The sequence below is a fragment of the Oryzias latipes genome, chromosome 20 (assembly GCF_002234675.1).
Source record: "Oryzias latipes chromosome 20, ASM223467v1".
Taxonomy (NCBI): domain Eukaryota; kingdom Metazoa; phylum Chordata; class Actinopteri; order Beloniformes; family Adrianichthyidae; genus Oryzias; species Oryzias latipes.
This window is the reverse complement of record NC_019878.2, coordinates 4,381,098-4,394,888: the sequence shown is the minus strand read 5'-3', so window position 1 is coordinate 4,394,888 and position 13,791 is coordinate 4,381,098. Positions and strand designations below refer to the sequence as shown.

At 41.8% G+C, this 13,791-nt stretch overlaps 1 protein-coding gene across 1 annotated transcript in view; it reads right to left on the bottom strand.

Moving 5' to 3' along the window:
* The window catches only part of LOC101169984 (melanoma receptor tyrosine-protein kinase), a 42,367-nt gene that overhangs the window by 13,666 nt on the left and 14,910 nt on the right, over positions 1 to 13,791 (bottom strand). Inside the window, exons 2-10 of the mRNA XM_023950106.1 lie at positions 7,417 to 7,568; positions 5,675 to 5,879; positions 4,334 to 4,468; positions 4,188 to 4,256; positions 2,202 to 2,323; positions 1,877 to 2,018; positions 1,538 to 1,651; positions 1,346 to 1,472; positions 378 to 451 (exon numbers count right to left, since the gene is read on the bottom strand). Coding sequence (XP_023805874.1) covers positions 378 to 451; positions 1,346 to 1,472; positions 1,538 to 1,651; positions 1,877 to 2,018; positions 2,202 to 2,323; positions 4,188 to 4,256; positions 4,334 to 4,468; positions 5,675 to 5,879; positions 7,417 to 7,568 — 1,140 coding nt within the window. The remainder of the gene's footprint in view (positions 1 to 377; positions 452 to 1,345; positions 1,473 to 1,537; positions 1,652 to 1,876; positions 2,019 to 2,201; positions 2,324 to 4,187; positions 4,257 to 4,333; positions 4,469 to 5,674; positions 5,880 to 7,416; positions 7,569 to 13,791) is intronic.

The window sequence follows — 13,791 nt, the reverse complement described above, 5'->3', positions numbered from 1 at the left end:
CACAAGCGCTGAGGTGACCCTCACTTTTAACACACAAAACAGTTCTTAGAAATGCTGTTAGTACTGAAAACACTACAGGAAAATCTGAACTTGGGAACAAGAAGGACCAATCTGCTAAAAAACTAGCACGTTTGTGAATTTTACAGCTATTCCCCTTTATCTTCATGCCAAACTTTTCTTAGTTTGAATGGGAGGCACATTTTTGAAGTTCAAAACAAGGGATGGATGTGTCCATGGCTATTTGACTGCTAAAAATCAAGCAGAATGACTCACAGAAACTGACATTTTTAAATCCAACTGGCAAAGAGGAATCTGATTCTATTCACTGTTGTTAAACCCCCCAGCAATCCTACAGATGTACAGTCTTGAGAGCTTACCTGTGATTTCCTTCACTGTCCTGAAGTATTCCAGCTTCTTAGGGTCCATGGGTGGGATGTTGTAGTGCTGATCTCTACAAAAGAAATTCAGATTGACTCCCATGTTCAGATCTGGAACCCATTTGCTTAAATATTAAGTAAAAGATGAAGAAATTTGAGTTACAGTGGTTTCTAGCACAACAAGTACCCCACAGAATGAACAATCTACATAACAGGTGCGACAGCAAACAGCTGCGTGCCTCACAGAACAAATTTACATCAAATAACACACGGTGCAAATTTTCCGTTTGAAAAATGACTCAATTTAACCATTTGGGTTTTCTGTGAGTCATAACATGTTTAATCCCATTTCAGGGCCATTTTTCCCCTTGTTTTGATGGTTTTTTGGTGTAATTCCTGCTTGTTTTGGTAAGCGTTTCTACTAGTGTCCTTAGCACTGCTATGCCTATTTTTTCCTGATTTCCTTAATTTTTGGCAAAAAGGTGAAATGAATTACGTGATTTTCAAAGTCCATGGACCAAGAAAATGCCATGCACTCTTAAAAATACTTGGGTTATTTCTTCAACCCAGTTATTTTTTGGTTACTTATTGGAGCAATGCAAATTCTTTTGGGTTGTACTGGTTTAATTTAACCCAATATATGTTTTTTTTTTCTTGAGGTACAATAACCCAGCAAAACGTTAGTTGGGTTGGATTAAAACTCCCATCTTGGGTTATTTTGAACTATGTGTGTGAAAAATCCTGCTCCGCTGCAAGAACTAGCAATGTTCCTCTTTTTTCTATTGAATAATAGTTGATCTCTTATAAACTGTCCCTAACCTTCACAAGCATCTTAAGCCTGCTTCACTTCACGACCCTGGTTTTACTGAATAAGTTGAGGTGCACAGAAACTCCCTGGAATAGATGCACACCTGCTACCTGAACAACATTTTGTTATTTTCAAATTTGTGATTCTGTCAAAGTCTTACCCCGAAAAGGAAGATTTGAGGAAAACGATGTCTCCATTGATCTTTGTGCAATTCCTAAAAGATTCGATGTTTGAAGAGTTGACAGCGATTGTGTTGGTGAGTCTACCAACGCCGACTCCATCACAGGCTGCAAAAAGAAGGAGCCGTGCTCAGCTTTCTCGTCATGAATCAGTTGTGTTTGTGGGTTTCTACCTTTAGGACAAGGCCCTTCGCATCTTTTGCAGCGTTGGACTCCATTCTCCTCCACCTCATATGTGTTGGGGCTGCAGGCCCGGACACATGAGCCCTCAGTCACCACGTAATTGTCTACAGAGGTGACACCAACAGTCAAAATGCAGCTGAGAGCTGAGTCACAAACAGGCGCTTTAATCCTTAGGGTAACACAAAAGAATGATGGTCCAAAATCTTTGAACAACAAACATTTCTAGGTAAATTGACTCATTCCTGGCTAATATTGTATCTTAATGTAGACATTCAGCAGATATTTATCAGACATTGGTGTCTTTAAAGGAAAATATGCAAAGTTCATACGTGGGCAGGCCTTAACACACGTTGCTCCAAAGCTGTACTTGGCGTTGGGGTTTTCGACCACCTGCTGGCTTTTGTGGTTATAGAGGTTTAAAGGAGGACAGGAGTCCTTACAGATACCATCATCATTAAAGTTTTTGCAGGCCTGCAAAAAAGTAAAAAGCAAAGAGGTTCTGTCCTTAAAAATGAAAAGAAAACATCTCAAAATAAAGAGTTTCACGGTTCTGGATGCTTTAAATCTACTGTAGGTTGCAAAGTGTTGGACTTGTCAGGTTACAGTACAGCCACATATGCAGATTATGGTTAATGCAGAATTGCTGAAGCTCACCAGGCAGTCAGTGGCTAGAGGTCCAGTGCAGCCTGCAGCACAGTGTTGGTTACAACAGTCCAAGGGTTTGGGGCCGCTACACCTCCCGGGCCCACACTGCTCAGCACACACTAGCTTGGTGACTAGCCGACAAAAAACACACATTGCATTAAATTATACTGAAGTTTCTATCAGATCAGAAAACTCTTGACAAGTTCACTCCTCCACCACCTGTGGTGGTGTGATGTGATGTGTTTGATGTGTATCCTCTATATGGCTGAAATTCTTATCGCTGAGGTAGACCTTACTCCCCAAGAAAGTCCATTTCTGTTCATTAAATTGCTATGTGTATTAACTGACAAAGCTACAGCTCCTGGTCTTTAGTGAAGGAAGGAACATGGGGGGACCAGTTCACACAGCATACTGCATGTTCAAGAGCCCATGTTCAGCACATTCTTGAAAGCACATCACATGACCGGTGTGTACCTAGCACAACCCTGACAAGTCCATATCCATGGCTTCTTCTTTTCCTTTGAGCTTTTCCCTTCAGGGGTTCGTTACAGCCAATTAGCTTCCTCCATCTAACCCTGTCTTCTGCATCCTCTCTTCTAACACCATACCTTCATCATAGTGGTAGGTTTAGGGGCTGTCATCTGGACTTAGTTTTTAAAGTTAGAAGACGTTTCACCTCTTATCCAAAAGGCTTTGTCAATTCTTAATTAGGTGGTAAAAGCTGGTATTTATGCGCTCATGGGGAAGGAGTCAGACCTGAAAGAGAATTACAATGAACAGTATACAGGAGAAACCAAACAACCTCTGCACAAGTGGCTTTACCAACATCGCAGAGCCAACCCAAGTGGACCTGAGTCTGCAGTGCATCTCCACCTGAAGGCCACAAACCACTCGTTCGAGGACAGTGAAGCCTGAATTCTAGTCTGAGAGAAAGGATGGTTTGAGTGATGAGTGAAAGGAGCTATCTTTGTCAAGAAGGATAAACCTTCTCTTAATAAGAATGGTGGTCTCAGGTTTACTCTTCCATCCATCTACGGCAGTGTTCTGAAACTCAAACAAACCGAACCAGTTTCACCTGGGTTGTTAACAGCTGAAAGAGATGACCAGTTTGGGAAGGGAGTCACTGGCTCCCCAACCCCCAGCTAAGGACAAAGGACTCTTAACAACCCGAAATCATGTAGGCTAAGTTGACAATACCATCCAGTTTCAGGTATGACTCCCCCCCCCCCATGAGCGCATATATACAAGCTCTTTTACCAGCTAATTCAGAATTGACAAAGCCTCTTGGATAAGAGGTGAAACGTCTTCTAACATTAAAAACTAAGTCCAGATGACAGCCCCTTAACCTACTACTATGATGGAATTGACCTGGATGAATGAGAGTCTTCATAGACACCATACCTTCATGCCTTTGTTCACTGCATCCATAACCCGGGCCTTGACTGATCCGGTATGGTTATTATAGGTCTTATTTGCACATTTGGTTTGGCAAAATTTCTCGTTGGATGCCCTTCCTGACACAACCTTCTGTATTTATCCAGAATTCAGACCGGGACATTGAGACCCTGGTTTGGACCCCCTCATGGCTACATAAAATCCACTATAATTGCATTCTGTTATATCCCTGCTGAGAGTCTCAGTCTTAGATGTGCTATACTCATCCCAGCAGCAGACTCCTCCAGAGAGAGCCAGTGGTCATGTCTCAAAGAAACCCACAAGGAACACTTCATCTGCCAACAGCAGAGAAGGAGTTCTGAGGCTCACAGACACAATCTGCCTCCATCTGGAAACAATAGGTAGTGCATTCCATATAAAGGGATACATAGCATCGGTGATAAGAGTTTCTTCAAGAGTGTTCTTGTATTCAGAATTTCTGTGACTTCCTCTGATTGCTTTGTTAACAGAAAATAGCACAGACCTCAAGAGTTAACTCTGTTAGGAGAGCTCGGGCTAATTGATTCAAAAAATGTTTAAAATGCAGAGACTGAGGTTTACATTTTTGACAGTGATCCGGTCCCGCTGCCCAACATGAGTCGTTGACACACCCGGGGTCACACCTCTCACCTGCAGACACACAGAGCAACAATCATGCAGCGGGTCATGCGGCGCTCAGATGCTAAAACCTTTTTTCATCTTCTTACAATCTCGCTTGTAGTCGTCAAACTTCAGAAGCACGCTGAAATTTCTGGCTTTGTCAACGATGTCCCACCACTGGATTTTCTCCATGTTACACAAAAGAGGATTGTTGGTTACCTTCACCCCTCCATTTAAAATCTCTGCAATGGAGCAGAAAGTAAGTCATTGAGTTTAGTCAGAAACACTGATGTCAAAGTTTAAGAGATGGTCCAACTAAAGGTTGGTCCCACCTAATGCAGAAGCACATTAGGCACCATGTGATGCACAGCTTGACCTACACTTCAGGAGTCTAATGTCCTCATTTCTAACAGTCACTTATGTGAACGGCACTAACAGGCAGTGTGCAGGATTTGGGGAGATTGAAAAGTAAAAAAATCTGTGCGACACGTCTGCCTCTCACGTACTTCACCCTCACTTACCCTGTGTGTTGTATAAGTGTTCCCTACGATCTGTCACTTGCAGCATGCCCATAGAAAAAAGCGTGGATGAACATTTTCTCTCTACGGGCTCAACGAACGGTTTACAACCTTAATATTTCATGCGGGCCATTTCAGGTTTGCCCGTTTTTCTCCCGCATACAGCCCATATCTACCCGTAAGAGATGTTTTGACAAGGGCTTTAGGAAAAAGAAAAACCTGGCCAAGATAACCTTCTCAGAATATGTTATCTGAATTTTCTACAGTGCATGAGTAAACATGCTTGTTTGTACAGAATCATTTTGTTCTACTAAATTGAAATTTTAACAAAAATACAAGTCAGACATGATACGTTGTTTATTGTTGGCTATCAAATAAAAGTGTGACGCGTCCTTTTCTATCGTTGCGTGTTCCTATCCGTGTAAAGTGATGCTTCACTCTGTTTTGCAGAGCGTCATTTCTGGGACTTCTGGGAAGCTCCGTGTCCGGGTCGGCCACATGCAGCAGGAAACAAAGAGCGCCTAATGCAGGAATGGAAACAACAGGAGCCTCACATGCCTGTATTTGCCCATGAGAAAAGGCAGAAACTGGCAGGCAACCAACCTCTAACTGCTGGTTTGAGTTTCTTCTTTGTGTCTTGCTCTGAAAAATGAAACTTTTTGCTCAGACTATCAGCTGTATGTTTTTAATTTCTGAAGGATAGATTTTCCTGAGCTGACAGCCAGAGCCTGGATCTGCCTCACTGCCAGAGGTTTCATGCACTGTGAAGCAAGAAAACCCCTCATTCCCAGGTTTTCTTGAACTGCTTCCTGCATCAACATGACATAACTCCCCTCTCTGCCGGCCCGTGAACTACCCGCATGCTCTCTCACCGCTGGGAAACTTGCCCCCCGCCCCGAATGAGTGAATGTGTGCACAAGCAGCACCCACCGGTCAGGCGGCTGAGCTGCAGCTGCCGCAGGCCGCTGGTGTATCTGGGCGCTCCAGTAATGTTGTTGCTGTGGTAGTTGGACATCACAAGCAGAGCAAACTTGTCGTAGAGGTTTTGTCCTCGGATCAGCCTTAGATTGACCAGCGGGACGGTCGCCACATCGTTCATGGCGATCAGAACGTAGCCCCCAACTTCCTGGATTGACTGAAAACACAATCGATCATCATTTAGAGGGAACTCTTTACACAGTAAACTGAACAGTAAACAGTCAACTCAAAGTGCTTTTACAAGTTAAAACCAATCCAATTGTATGAAACCATTCCAGTTCTATTGCCAAGAAGAGTAAACAGAGAACTCAACAGACAGAACCCTAAAGTAAAGTGTTAGAAGACAGAAGAAAATCTGCAGCAACGAGGAACCTAAAAGATCATGAATTGGATGAAAAGAACTCCCTGAAATCCAGCTCCCCTCAGTATGGTTGTTGGATCCATGAGCAGTTCAGTCAATCAGACAATCAATCCTCGAGGCACATAGATTGTGTTCCTCAAACGCCTAATTTGCACAGATTCTGAGCAAAGTGCAGGAATGTGAGCTCTGCTCTTCTCCTTTCAGTAAACTTTCCATAAACTCTCACTCCAGAAGTTGATATTTCAGAACTGGTTTCACCCTGAAGTGTCCTTAAACGACCTTCAGAGAATAGAATCTAACTTTGCGCCATTTTCTTCCCTGAAAGAAGATGTGTCAGTGAAAGAGTCTGACTTCAGCAGAATCTGCAACAGTCATCTGCAGAGGAGCAGCTGACTGTTTACTCTAGAACAGAGAAACTGTCAGAACAGTCAACGTCACTTTTCTCTTTCTGCAGTTAACAGTCATGCAGCTTCGGGTGTTGCAGGCAAACCAGCAGCAGAAGTCTTTGTTCAAACCTGCTTCTTTCCACCTCACCTGTGCTGTTTATTTTGCCCTACTTTCTCCATTTTTCATGGGTGAGTTATCACAAAGACTCCACCCGGCACGTATTCCAGATTTATTCAGTTTGCACGCTTCATCTGATCTTTCCTTTTGGAACCTGCACCTTTGCAAATCCACACTTTAACATGATGAAAATGGTGTTTTTAACATGTATTTGCTGCATTTTTCTGATGATGGAGGACATATGTTGAGAAAATCAAGCTGAAAATTGCGTTGCGAGTATTTTCTTTATTCAAATTGTTGCGAAACAGATGCAAAAAGGCAGTTTAAAAAAGATCGTATTTGTTATGTAAAACATACACTGGACAGGCCACAAGTTCATTGATCTGAGCTCTCAGGAACGAGAAGGGGAAGGGTGGCGGGGTTGCTCCATGCCAACAGTCCTGCTCACAACACAGAGGTGAATTTCTAATGAACTCCTGCCACTCTACAGAAACTAGGTTCTGGAAAACGACACAGTTTTGGGCATTTTGGCCAAACGCAGCATCATTAAAATTAAGAGACCAATGGGAACACTTTTACAATAGATCAAAAGATTATTGGAATGGGACTTTGATAAACAGTGACAATAACGATTTCATTGTTATCAATTCCAGTTTTGCTTGGATTGATAATTTTACGTCTTTGTGTAGTCTTTAGATGGTCTCAGTTGTGAACTGGTTCTTCATTACTAAACCAAAAAGGCATCATCAGACCTTTCTAGATCTGTCGTAAAAGGAAAGTTGAAACTATTCATAAACTGTGACTCTCTTCAGGGCAACGATGGACCCACCTGCAGGAAGGACAGGTCCTGGTTTTCCAGAGTGTACGTGATCTCCAGGTTCTCCAGAACCACAGAGCAGTTGGAGTACATCCTCACCATGCTTTCGTAATGGTATTCCCGAGTTCCCAGCAGAGTCAGGAGGTTACTCGTCCCCTGGCATACTGAAACACACACAGATGGAGGGTCAGCCGCAGTTCTTCTGAAGCCCACTAGGAGCTGCTGTTTTCTGGTGCACTGGAGCTGCTGTGACATTTCTGAAAACCTTATTGAAACCACAGAGAGAAAATTAAAGAATCAGCAACATTTTGAGTATAAAATTACAGAAAAAGTTTACATGTAAAAATATTACATAGCCAGAGAAAAGAAAAAGTATATAAAGTTTAACTGAACAAAAAAACAAAACAAAAAAAAATGTTTTGAGACAAGGAGAAGAATGAGAAGAATGAAGATTGTTTTTTTTTTTGGTTTAGATACTGCAAGTTTTATCTGTGAGTTATTTTGTTTTAAAAAGCAGAACTCAGATGACTTTTTATGAAAAACAACACAATTTAACAGGAGAAATGGTTGTAACGACCTCAACGTAGATCCAGGATAGGAAGTGTACAGTGCCAACCTAATTCTCACCGTTGACTGCAGCAGGTTGACCTGCTGTTGCTCTAAAAGCTGCTGAGTCAAAAAACATAATGCACAGCTGAGCACCTAGAAAAGTAACAAGGGAGGGACCTAAAGCTGTGACGCATCCAGCAGACATAGAACAAACGAGTCGGACGGCGATAGCAGGAATGAAGACCAGCAGGAACACTCTGCTGTCCTCCGCAGAGGTAGGAGACACACTTCCTGAACACATCTGCACATCTGAGGCGCAATGGAATGCAGACTTTGGAGCTCAAACTAAAGAGAGACTTTCCTGATAATTTAACTAAAAACACCTTCTTACAAGACTTAAGGACACGAGTCGTTGTACATGGTAACAACAGAGACAAAAAGAATGATGGAAATGACTGGGAGCAGCGACACTAAATGTTCAGTGAGATATAGAGAACTAGGAGGAAGAGTTTAGAGAAAATGTATGGAAAGACCACGCCCAAATGAGATCCACCCAGATAATTTCTACATAGGAGAATTTCCTAAGAGCGTCTCATTTTTAAATTAAATTAAAACAAAAATTTCATGGATACATCTTAGTAACAACAGGATGGATTGAATACAACTACTCAAAACCCACTCCAATAAAAAATGTTTTTTTGGTGTTTTAACATATTCTTGTAGAATTTTTCTCATGATGGAGGAAATGCAATAAATTACTAAAGTATTGGCTCACCTGCCTTGACCAACATATGAACGGAAGTGTCCTCCCATTCCTAACCCAGTTCAGTATGATGTCAGTCCACCTTTTGCAGCTGTTACAGCTTCAACACTTCTGGGAAGACTGTCCACAAGGTTGAGGAGTGTGTTCATAGGAATTTTTGACCATTCTTTCAAAAGTGCATTGGTGAGATCACAGACTGATTTTGGTGGAGAAGGTCTGGCTCTCAGTCTCCGCTCTAATTCATCCCAAAGGTGTTGTATGGGGTTCAGGTCAGGACTCTGTGCAGGCCAGTCCAGTTCATCCACACCAGACTCAGTCATGTTAGAAGAGGAAGGGCCCGCTCCAAACAGTTCTCACATGGTTGGGAGCATGGAATTGTCCAAAATGTTTAGGCCATGGAAACCCATTCCATGAAGCTCTGCATACTGTACTTCTGCTAATATAAAGGTCACATGAAGTTTGAAGCTCTGTAGCAATTGAATCAGTTAATTCAAAAGGGGCCCAATCCACAATTTTACAAAATAGAGATATAATATGTTCTATGGTCTTCAAGGGAAAAGCTATCTGATTATGTGCAAAAAAGTCCCAAGTCCGTTGTGACGGATTGACTATGCTTGACAATTAAAATGCATTAAGTCCAAATTCCTGAATTGGGCCTCTCTTGCATGGGTTTTCCTTTATCCCAGCACTAGTTATCCAATAGGGCAGCACCCCTGTTTAATTCAAGAAGGGCCCAAGTCCAGAGACTTTAGATTGCTAGTCCTCTGAAATTATAAAAGTGAAGTGCTTCATATTTTAGCATTTGTAAGCTATGAACTGGTGCTAAATCTGGGTAAAGTATTAATCATTTGGTGTAGCCTCCCTTTATGCTATGCAATTAAAATCATTTCCTGGAAAAACAAACCTCTTGGACTTGGGCCCCTTTTGAACTAACCGGTTCAATTGACTGTGCAGAAAGTCGATGGCCTCTTTGCACTATGCGCTTCAGCATCCGCTGACCCCTCTCCATCAGTTTACATGGCCTACCACTTGGTGGCTGAGTTGCTGTTGTTCCCAAACTCTTCCATTTTGTTCTGATAGAGCTGACAGTTGATTGTGGAATATTTAGGAACGAGGACATTTCACCACGGTTTTTTTTGCAGAGGTGGCATCCTATGACAGTTTCATGCTGGAATTCACTGAGCTATTAAGAGCCTCCCATTCTTTCACAAATGTTTGTAAAAACAGTCTGCGTGGCTGAGTATTTGGATGGATGAGTTAATACTTTTGGTAATATAGTGTAGATAAAGAATATTAATCTAAAATTGTATTGCTGAGTATTTCTTTATTCAAATTATTTTGAATCAGGTTCAGACAAAAAATGCTGCTTAAAAAGGTTTGCGATTGTGACATAGTAGCGTAATCAGTGGCTCACCTACTCCCTGCTCCGCTCCCTTCTGATGCTTCCACTTGCTGACATACTTTGGCTGCAGTGGGGGATACCAAACCCAGAAAAATGGCCGCTCCTGCTTATGGTTTCTGAAGCTACGGCCCCAGAATGTATGAACCCAACTGCTGATGCATTAAGGTGCATTAAGTTCAGACTAACACAATCTGCAGTAACAGTTCATTAAAGCAGAATCTCTTATCTTCTTGCTGTCTCCTTTGTACATTTCTGAGCATAGTGTTTAAAAAAAGAAAATGAGCTTTCACTGAGCGGAAGACTTTTTTCACAGTTAGTCAACAATTTCTTCTTTTTCTTTGTTTCTTGTTTTGTACTCTCATGCATCAAGGGTTTGTGGATAACAGTTGTCCCACACACGCCACTTCTTTTGTTTGGTTCTTTCCCCAAATCAAGGTTGTACACATTACGTTCAAATTATGTCTACAGTACACCGCCTTGCGATCCTCTCCTGTAGCTTCTTCTCTGCTAACTTCCTATCAGTGATCGTCCTGCCTCTGCAGGCGGGAGCTGAGGAAATTGTTGGGTGTTTTGCTGCAGAGTTGCACGAATGCACTTGTGTTCCTCCGAACTGCAGCTTCGTGTTTGTGCAGAAGAAGCACAGTAAACACGCGCAGTCATGTTACATAATACTGAATGTGAAAGCTGCAAAAACAACTGCAGTGACACCATTGTACCTGTGAGCATGAGAGAAGGGGATTTGTTGACACATGCAAACACACGCATGCACAGACACACACTGAAGTTGTTTGCACAAGAACTGGTTTCTTGGATGACATTCTCGGTTGTCGTCAGTGAGCTCCACGGGAAAAGAGGCCGTTTGTGTGAAAAGGTGTCAAAGATTTTTTTCTTCCCTAGTAGTTCAAAAATAGTTAAAACGACTTTAATTCCTCTTCAGGCATTACTGGCTCAGGACAAGTAAACATGAAGTGTATCTTCTTTTAGGCTTAGAACATTCCACTCAAACTTTGATCTGTGTGGCCCAACGCTGCTTTTTCTGAGTTTCAAAATATTGACATGCAGCTCTGGACTCTTTTCTACCAATCATTTCTGGTTATTTCCATGACCAAAGGTCCGAGTTCCCACAGACCTCCATGTGTTTCCTGCAGGATACCCTTTTTGAAGTCCCACCAAGGCCACCGGGATCATCAACGAGTCCCAACGGAGACTCTGGCAGAATCTGTTCGACAGACTATGATGCTCACTCAGGCAGTCTGGCAGACATCACTCAAACAAAAGAAAGCCAGCAAGCCGTCAGACGGAAGCACATAAAACCATTGTTGTTGTTTTTTTGTAAGAGGTTAAATCTCAGCAGTCGCTGCTTTCTCATCTTTGGCACCTACCTTTTCTGGTTTATTTTCTTTTCTTTTTGTCTCGTTTTTTTTAAATCATTTTATTATGATTGTAGGTAATAACTTTTGTTTTTACACATTTCCTTTTTATTTTGTTTCATGTTTTTCGTAATAGTCCTTTGGTTTCTGGAATGTTCTTTAATTTTTAAAATGTATCATATTTATTATTTGTTTAACTTTTTCAATTGATCTTTAATATGTTTTTGCATCCAGTGATTTGTTGATGTGATTTGTACATCAGGGCCACCGTACATCAATGATGCTGAGAACAGACATGGTTTGAGGCTACCTTTATATGACTGGAAATAAACATTTGGTAGCTGATATTCATACAGAACAAAGACTCTCAATGTATTTATTGTTGCCACTAATAATTTTTGTCATTGGTGATTTAACATCTTACAGCTTGAATACATTTTACAACTGCAGTGGACATTTTTGCCAACCAAATGACTGAAAAATGCAGAAAGCTGCCTAAAAGTGATGCTGACAAAAAAAAGCTTCATTTAGTCTTTGTGCAAAGGACTCATCTGTATGTCTCTGTGAAAAAAAGAAAATAACCGCAGCACCAGCAGCTGTGGACTCAAACCTGTGGAGCTTTTGAGGTCCCCCATGTGGCCTTGAATCCACCTGCAAGGCTGCAAGTCGCTTGCCGACACACTGAACTTCCCACAAACCACAAACAAATCAGGGTGCAAACAAACACCAAGGGAGGGGATCTGCTAAATCCTCTACATCCCTCTCTCCAACGCAGCACCACCAGGGGACGGAAGACTCTGCTTTGGCTCAAATTAGTTTTTGGTTGACAGAGAAGGAAAGTTTCCAGCTCCATCATCCATCAGATGAAGGCTGCTGTAGCGGCATGTGGGCGGGCTGCGGTTGGACAAACACTGGTGAATTATCAGGGTCGCGGCGCCCTGTTTCCCATGTCGTCTGCCTCTCAAGGTTCAAAAATTTATCCTTTTTTGCAAAGATAGAAATCAGTGCAGAAAACTGACAAATAAATCAACAACAGTTCAAAACAAACTTAACACTAAATAGAGCGAAAACCAAAACAAACAGATGCAAAAGATGCAAACACACCTTGAGGGATTGCGGCCAAGTAATTATGAAGTTTAACTGTTCTTCAGCTAAATCCTGCTTTTAAGCACACAGAATACTAAGCTGTTCAGATTTAATAGGGATTTTAGATATGAAAAAAAAAACATTCACAATGGAAATGTCCGTGTTTAAATTATGCCTACTCGACTGTTCTGCAGGGAATAAAGGTTTTCCAGCAAAAGTGACACAAAAGAAACTTTATTTTTAAATGAAGTTCAAAATTGTCATAATAAACCTACAGAAAAGCTGGATTTTACTCATGGGGAGGGGAGGAAAGTTATCAATCGTTAATGAAGAGTTGTTTATTTTAGAAATTTGGAGCCAACAAGCGAAATTTTTGTGTTTTTACTATTAGTTTAAGGAAGTGGTGATAAAAAAGCATTTTGGCTCTTGATGATTTGTGTCCAAAAGGATTAGGAAGAGAGTTTAGACATAGAATCAGTAGTCAGATAAAGTGCAGTGTCATCGCCATAGAAGTGGAATTAAATTTTTCTTAAGAATATTACCAAGTATAAGTATAAATGATAAAAAGTAAGACGCCCAGGACAGACAGATTTTTCCTCTCAGCTTTGCCATTGCATTGCAGACCCAACGTTTTCTTTATGTTCCATAACGGTAATGTTCTTCCTCTGCTGTAGGGGCTATGAAGCAGAGCAGGAAGGGAGGGAAGCTCCTCATTTCTGATCAAATTTCACCTTTCAGGCAAACTGTTCACAACAGGAATGAAGGAAAACAACTGAAAAAGATTCTCTAGAGGTCAGAGGTTGAGACTGTGTCAATCAATCCTGCAGGTCTGAAACTATTTCCTGCTTTTAGTCTGAGTGACAGAATCTTTTGTTCGATGATTAAGTCTGGTCATATTTACGAAACTTATGACTGGTCTCACAAATGAGAAGTGAAGCAGCGAGGTGATTCTTGATAACCAGAATGGTGTAAATGTTCAGGCTCCTGGATCTGCTCTGAATTGCAGGGAGCGTGTCGTGTGAGCGCTCAGGAACCAGTCGACCTTTCATCAGAATCTCTGACTGTTGCCACTGGAAGCCTTTTCCTGTAAAGCTGAGATTTGCGGCAGTTCATGTCTGCCGGTAACTCGATCCGAGCGCGCCTTCAGGGATGGCAGCATTACAGCTGGGAACTCTCTGGTTGGTTCTGCTCCACTGCAGACAGTTCCAGCTGATGGA